Source organism: Petromyzon marinus, chromosome 76 (assembly GCF_048934315.1).
Source record: "Petromyzon marinus isolate PM22_M1 ecotype Great Lakes invasive population chromosome 76, UKy_Petmar_22M1.pri1.0, whole genome shotgun sequence".
NCBI classification, from domain to species: Eukaryota; Metazoa; Chordata; class Hyperoartia; order Petromyzontiformes; family Petromyzontidae; genus Petromyzon; species Petromyzon marinus.
In genome coordinates, this window is record NC_133742.1 from 5060745 (window position 1) to 5069481 (window position 8737).

The 8737-nt window shown below is 46.2% G+C and overlaps 1 protein-coding gene across 1 annotated transcript in view; it reads right to left on the reverse strand.

Moving 5' to 3' along the window:
* Positions 1-479: 479 nt before the first annotated feature.
* Positions 480-8737, reverse strand: part of LOC116957557 (glycine receptor subunit alphaZ1-like) — a 49361-nt gene continuing 41103 nt past the window's right edge. Inside the window, exons 8-9 of the mRNA XM_076056541.1 lie at positions 6267-6401; positions 480-1836 (exon numbers count right to left, since the gene is read on the reverse strand). Of these exons, the coding sequence (XP_075912656.1) occupies positions 1690-1836; positions 6267-6401 (282 nt within the window). The 3' untranslated portion in view covers positions 480-1689. The remainder of the gene's footprint in view (positions 1837-6266; positions 6402-8737) is intronic.

The following is an 8737-nucleotide window of genomic DNA, read 5'->3' on the forward strand; positions in this document are numbered from 1 at the left end:
GACTACCTCGCCTCGTACACAGGAGGTCGTGGGTTCAATCCCAGACACTGAGAGATGTTGACTACCTCGCCTGGTACACAGGAGGTCGTGGGTTCAATCCCAGACACTGAGTAGATGTTGACTACCTCGCCTGGTTCGCAGGAGGTCGTGGGTTCAATCACAGATACTGAGAGATGTTGACTACCTCGCCTGGTACGCAAGAAGAGTCGGTACATCGACGAGCCCGCGTGATGCATTGGGTCAGTCACATCGGTGTGTTGTGCACGTGGTGTCTGTGTGTTGTGTTGTGGTGTCTGTGTGTTGTGTAGGATGTGGTGTCTGTGTGTTGTGTAGGATGTGGTGTCTGTGTGTTGTGCACGTGGTGTCTTTGTGTTGTGTAGGATGTGGTGTTTGTGTGTTGTGCACGTGGTGTCTGTGTGTTGTGTAGGATGTGGTGTCTGTGTGTTGTGTAGGATGTGGTGTCTGTGTGTTGTGTAGGATGTGGTGTCTGTGTGTTGTGTAGGATGTGGTGTCTTTGTGTTGTGTAGGATGTGGTGTCTTGTGTTGTGCACGTGGTGTCTGTGTGTTGTGGTATCTATGTGTTGTGTAGGATGTGGTCTCTGTGTGTTGTGTAGGATGTGGTGTCTGTGTGTTGTGCTTGTGGTGTCTGTGTGTTGTGCTCTGTGGTGTCTGTGTGTTGTGCTTGTGGTGTCTCTGTGGTTATCAGTGCGGTGTCTCTGTAGTTGTAGTCACCGTGTCTCTGTAGTTGTGGTGGCGGTGTCTCTGTGGTGGCAGTGTCTCTGTGGTTTCTCTGTAGTTGTGATGTCTCTGTGGTTATCAGTGCAGTGTCTCTGTAGTGGTGTACATGTGTCTCTTTGGTTGTGGTGTCTCTGTGGTGGCGGTATCTCTGTGGTGGACACGGTGTCTCTGTGGTGTCTCTGTGGTGGTGATGTCTCTGTGGTTGTGGTGTCTCTGTAGTGGTGGTCACGGTGTCTCTGTGGTTATCAGTGCGGTGTCTCTGTGGTTGTGGTGTCTCTGTAGTGGTGGTCACGGTGTCTCTATAGTTGTGATGTCTCTGTAGTGGTGGTGGCAGTGTCTCTGTAGTTGTGGTGTCTCTGTGGTGGACACGGTGTCTCTGTAGTTGTGATGTCTCTGTGGTGGACACGGTGTCTCTGTGGTGTCTCTGTGGTGTCTCTGCTGTGGCCTCTGCTGAGTCTTCACTGCAGGTTCTTGAGGCCCACCCACCACGCAGGTGACCCAGTAGACGGCGTTATCAGTGCGGTGTCTCTGTAGTTGCGATGTCTCTGTGGTGGACACGGTGTCTCTGTAGTTGTGATGTCTCTGTGGTGGACACGGTGTCTCTGTAGTTGTGATGTCTCTGTGGTGGACACGGTGTCTCTGTGGTGTCTCTGTGGTGTCTCTGCGGTGTCTCTGTGGTGTCTCTGTGGTGGACACGGTGTCTCTGTAGTGTCTCTGTGGTGGTGGTGGTGTCTCTGTGGTGGACACGGTGTCTCTGTGGTGTCTCTGTAGTGGTGTCTTCACTGCAGGTTCTTGAGGCCCACGACGCAGGTGACCCAGTTGACGGTGTTATCAGTGCGGTGTCTCTGTAGTTGTGATGTCTCTGTGGTGGACACGGTGTCTCTGTGGTGTCTCTGTGGTGTCTCTGCGGTGTCTCTGCGGTGTCTCTGCGGTGTCTCTGCGGCGGTGTCTTCACTGCAGGCTCTTGAGGCCCACGACGCAGGTGACCCAGTAGACGGCGTTGAAGGCGAGGAAGGCCACGGGGAACACGAAGCGCGCCTTCACATCCACCATCACCGCCTGCCGTAGGTAGCGCTCCTCAAGGTCGGACATAGACTCCTGCGGCCACGGGGGATGGGGTCAGCAGGAGCAGGAGGAGCGGAGGGGGGGGAAGGATGGTCACGGTTTTGTCGGAGAGATAAATCGTGGAAAATTTCAAATTTTTACCGGCGTGTGATTTTGTGTTCGTTCTAAACTCACGGTCGCTTTCGCCTCTCTCGTTTCTATCGGGCGAAGGGGGCCTCCCATCGTTGTCCTTTATTTTTTTTTAATTATTATTATTATTTGTGATGCTGGCCGTGGTGTTCACTTTGGTCACCGGATCATTCATTAAAGGCTGTCTTCGCCCGGCAAACGTTTTCAATGGATCGAATTTTTGTTTGTTCCAAAAACGTGTAATTTTTCCCCGCCACCACCCCCCAAAAAAAAAATTAGTTGACGACTTGATTCAACTTCTTATAATTTGAAGACGTTGCTCCCATCGGAAACCGCTCAGTTTAAAGATTCCGTTCTCTTTTTTTGTTTTAATTCGAAAGAAGCAAACATCTAATCAACTTAGTAGCCTACTAGGGGGGAAGCTCTCCTATCCGCTACCGTTTTCGAATCAGTCAGACTTGAACCTCAAGCAATGCGGATATTTGTTTTTCACCCGTTCAAAAAACCGCTTGAATCCGAGATATCTTTGACGGAAAAATTAAAGAGCGGAACCCGATGGCTCTTGAATGTACACCACGTGCGCAGGCATATCTACGAGGCGCTTGAAATCGATGCTTGCGGGGGGCTTTAAAATCAAAGGGCTGCGCCACTAATGGAGCACGGCCCGATCCTACCGGGGCCTCGCGCTACCGGGGTAAAACACCGCATGTTCAGATTTCAGATTTCAGTTTTCAGTTTATTTATTTTGCCATGGCCCTGTGCGAGCCATCCGGCTCTTGAATCGTGTGCGACCACGACAAACATAAAACTAAAAACACGAACGAGAACAAAAAAGATCTTAAAGCGACTACGTGTGCGTGCGTGTGCGTGTGTGACTGTGTGACTGTGTGACTGTGTGACTGTGCGCAAACAGAAAATCCATGGGGAAGAAAAAATTAAAACGGCAAAAAATATTCCGGAAAAAAAAATCACCGTCACACCAAAAATCCCAGCGGGATTGCAAAGTCAAACAACAACAACCACAACAACAACAACTACAACAACAACAACCAAAAGACAACTTTAGATCAAGGCCATCAGTCGAACTCCGTACCGCAAAAAAATTAAACGTGTCCGAACCAAAAACAAAAAAAACGTTTTCGAAATCACCAAAAAAGAAACCTAAAGCCAGAATTTCAACGTAACAGTGATCACGGGGGGTGAGGACTGTGATCGAATTTTTTTTTTTAAACAATAAACTACATCAGGGGGTCACCAAACTTTTTTGTAACAGCGGGCCTGGATAACTGAATAGAATGACGAGCCGCAAGTGCCGCATGATAAAAAAAAATTAAATGAATATTTTTAGGAGCGTCGGATCTGCGTTGACAGCTGGAAAATCTTGGGGGGCGGGAAAGATGTGGTGTTTTTTTTTGTGTGTGTGTCGCCATTGAAACCACGGTAACGTGTCGCCATGACGTTGCCATGGAGACCGTGGCAACGTCATGGCGTGGGCGGAGCTACCACGAGCCGGGGAAGTCCTTGGGGTGGCGCGAAATAAGCAAAACATTACGATATCCAGACGCAACAATTTACGATTTTAAAATGGTAAATTTAAGGAACATAGCGGTCAGGAGGCCTCCGCACGCGTGAAGATCCCCCCGGCATTCCAAACGTAAATATTTAAATTTGAATCGCATCGCAACGTCTCATCAACCGAACTCAAAGTACCGTCGGAGGGTGCCTGTTGGACTGACTTCACGGGGCCGTGGCTTGGTGACACCCCCGAACTACGTGAATAACAATGCCCCCCCCGTGCCGGAGCGGGCATCTTGCGGCGGGGCAGGGAGGCGCCTCGTAGCCTGCCGGGGTCTCCGCTTCGAACCGCAGTGAAGGAGGAGGTCACGGGGGAGTTGCCGTGTTGCGAGAGATAGCCAGGCTTTATCGACGCCAATGGGATACAAATCCGGCTGTCGCACCGGTGAAGCCGGTTGTGGTTGCGGGCGGAGCGTCGTACTCGGAGTGCAAACGCTGCGACTCGGGTCTCCAACACACAGCCGGTGTGCTGTACCACTACGCTGCGCTAGGCACTACACTATATGCTACACTGCATACTACACTACACTATACACTACACTACTATACACTACACTATATACTACACTATCCACTACTATACACTACACTACACACTACACTATACACTACACTATACACTACACTCTACACTACACTATACACTACACTATACACTACACTACGCTATACACTACACTATATACGACACTGCATACTACACTACACTATACACTACACTATACACTACACTACTATACACTACACTACTATACACTACACTATATACTACACTATCCACTACTATACACTACACTATACGCTACACTATATACTACACTATCCACTACTATACACTACACTATACACTACACTATACACTACACTCTACACTACACTATACACTACGCTGCGCTATGCACTACACTATATGCTACACTGCATACTACACTACACTATACACTACACTTTACACTACACTTTACACTACACTATACACTACACTGTACACTACTATACACTACACCATACACTACACTATAGACTACACTATACACTACACTATACACTACACTATACACTACGCTACGCTATACACTACACTATATACGACACTGCATACTACACTACACTATACACTACATTTTACAATACACAATACACTACACTATACACTACACTATACACTACACTATACACTACACTATACACTACGCTACGCTATACACTACACTATATACTACACTACACACTACATTATACACTACACTTTACACTACACTATACAATACACTGTACACTACACTATACACTACACTACACTATACACTACACTTTGCACTATACACTACATTATACACTACAATACACTACACTATACACTACACTATACACTACACTATACACTACGCTACGCTATACACTACACTATATACTACACTATACACTACACTACGCTATACACTACACTTTACACTATACACTACACTGTACACTACACTATACACTACACTATACACTACACATTACACTATACACTACATTAAACACTACTATGCACTACACTATACACTACACTATATACTACACTATACACTACACTTTACACTATACACTACACTATACGCTATACTATACACTACACTATATACTACACTGCATACTACACTATACACTACTATACACTAAACTATACACTCGACTTCTACACTATACACTACACTATACACTACTATACACTACACTATACACTACACTACTACACTACTATACACTACATTATACACTACACTATATACTACACTATACACTACTATACACGATACACTACACTATATACTACACTGCATACTAAACTATACACTACACTCTACACTACACTATACACTACACTATATACTACACTGCATACTACACTATACACTACACTACTACACTACATTATACACTACACTATAGACTACACTATACACTACACTACATTATACAATATACTAATATACACTGCACTATAGACTTCACTACTACACTATACACTACACTATACACTACATTATACACTACACTACACTATACACTACACTATACACTACACTATACACTACACACTACACTACACACTACACTATACACTACAAACTACACTATACACTACACTATACACTACACTATACACTACACTACACACTATACACTACACTACACACTACACACTACACTATACACTACACTATACACTACACTATACACTACACCATACACTACACTATACACTACACTATACACTACACACTACACTACACTATACACTACACTATGCACTACACACTACACTATGCACTGCACAATACACTACACTATACACTACACTATACACTACACTACACACTACACTATACACTACACTATACACTACTACACTACTATACACTATACTATACACTACACTATACACTACACCATACACTACACTACACACTACACCATACACTACACTATACACTACACTACACACTACACCATACACTACACCATACACTACACTACAAACTACACCATACACTACACTGCACCACACACTACACTATACACTACACACTACATTAAACACCGACCCGGATACTGAACCGGGTGAAGGGAGCGTTCTTCATAGGGGTGGGCAGAGGGCCAGCATTGAGTGCCAAGGGCCCACCATCGCCCCCCACCCACCCCACCCACCACCACCCCCCCCCACCAGCCCCCCACTACCCCCCCCCCCCCCACCACCACCCGGACGTCACCTCGCTGTTCTTGATGACTTTGGGGTCCCTGAACCTGCGCGCCGTTGCCTGGACCAATGCGTACTCCACCAGCACAGCGATGAGGAAGATGAGGCACGCGTCCATCCACACGTCCATCGCGGTCCTGTACGTCACCTGAACGCGAAGGGAAGGAATGATTGAACGGGGCGCTCCCACCCCCCCCCCCCCCCCCTCACGTCACATCACTGAAACTTGGGCTTGGTTCTAGATTTGAAGCTTTCGTTACTCTCACACAGCTTAAAAGCCGTGATCTGAACGTGGCTCTTTCACTCCAGCGCTGTCCTACCAGACAGTCTCGTCCCTTCGCCTGATGAAGGCCGCTTGTGTTGTGGCCGAAACGTCGTGAGAATATTATCGTGTTATTTTATTTTATCAATTTATTATTTTATTCTCATTCTACGTGGTGGTGACTTTACCGAAAGAACCAAAGAAGTTGGGCTTGGTTCTAGATTTGAAGCTTTCGTGACTGCTAGGATCCATACTCTTTGGTTCCGTTGGGTAAAGTCACCACGTAGGTGAAAAAAAATAAAATGACAAAAATCACGACGTTTCGGCCACAACACAAGCGGCCTTCATCAGGTTGAAGGGACCAGGCTGTCTGGAGGACAGCGCTGGAGTGAGAAAAAGCCACGCTTAGATCGCGACCTTTAAGCTGTGTGAGAAGAAACAAAGCGCCTTGACAAAGGAATTATCATATAATTTAGCATTGAAATGGCTCATTGAAATAGCTAAGTTAAAGCATACACATCCGCAGAGGCACCCCTTGACAAAGGAATTAGCATATAATTTAGCATTGAAATGGCTCATTGAAATAGCTAAGTTAAAGCATACACATCCGCAGAGGCACCCCTTGACAAAGGAATTAGCATATAATTTAGCATTGAAATGGCTCATTGAAATAGCTAAGTTAAAGTATACACGTCCGCAGAGGCACCCCTTGACAAAGGAATCAGCATCGAATTTAGCATTGAAATGGCTGAGTGATTAGCTTGTAACTGATGAGTACTAGGTGCCTCGGTGAATGTATATGCTCTAACTTTAACATAGCTATTTCTGTAACCAGTTACAAGCTAATCACTCAGCTATTTCAATGCTAAATTCTATGCTAATTCCTTTGTCAAGGGGTGCCTCTGCGGATGTGTATACTTTAACTTAGCTATTTCAATGAGCCATTTCAATGCTAAATTCTATGCTAATTCCTTTGTCAAGGGGTGCCTCTGCGGATGTGTATACTTTAACTTAGCTATTTCATTGAGCCATTTCATTGCTAAATTCTATGCTAATTCCTTTGTCAAGGCGTGCCTCTGTGGATGTGTATACTTTAACTTAGCTATTTCAATGAGCCATTTCAATGCTAAATTCTATGCTAATTCCTTTGTCAAGGGGTGCCTCTGCGGATGTGTATACTTTAACTTAGCTATTTCAATGAGCCATTTCAATGGTAAATTATATAGCTAATTCCTTTGTCAAGGCGCGTGGTCTTTTTCTTCTCACACAGCTTAAAGGTCGCGATCTAAGCGTGGCTTCTTCCACTCCAGCGCTGTCCTACCAGACAGTCTCGTCCCTTCGCCTGATGAAGGCCGCTTGTGTTGTGGCCGAAACGTCGTGATTTTTTGTTATTTGATTTTTTCACCTACGTGGTGACTTTACTCAATACAACCAAAGAGTTTGCGCCTGGTTCTTTCGATAAAGTCACGTAGAAGGGAAATGACAAAATAATTTTTTAACAAAAAATAATAAAACGTCGTCAGATGAAATTCTCACGAACGTTTCGGGACGCTGTCTTTCCCGTTAGGAGCGCTGACGTTCCGAAAGCCTCTGTTTCCTCACCTGAGGATGGCTGCTTGCGCTGTGGCCGAAACGTCGTGAGAATTTCATCTCAATACGTGTCATTTTTTGTTATTATTTTATTTTTTATTTTATTTTATTATTTCCCTTCTACGTGACTTTACCGAAATGGGCCAAGGACTTGTGAATCACTGCGGTCTCGAACGGCTTTCAATCGAAATCACCGGCACTAAACGATCTTCTTTTTTTGCCGCTCGTGAGAATTGGTTTTCTGGGTTGGATCGCGTAAGCTGAGATTATTGCGTCGCTACCCTCCACCACCCGACACAGGCCAATTAGCCAGGGATCTGTCACGTAGACGCGACGACACTTGGTCACGACAAGGGGTAGCTGCGGTTGTACGGCAGTGCCCGCGGCAGCAGGCCACGATCGACGCGAGAACGGGAAGCCAAGGTCAAAGGTCACAGGAGGGGGCCGCTGGGAAGCCCCCGGGAACCCGCCGGAAAGTTCCAGAAAGGGGGCGTGGCCGGGGGCGGGGCGGGGCCACGCCGGGGGTATGAAAGGGGGCCCTTAGCGGGAGCTCGGGGCTGTTGCCGGAAGTTGGATCGTCGGCACGACCATCACGACCCTCCATAATCACCCCCACCACCACCATCAGCATC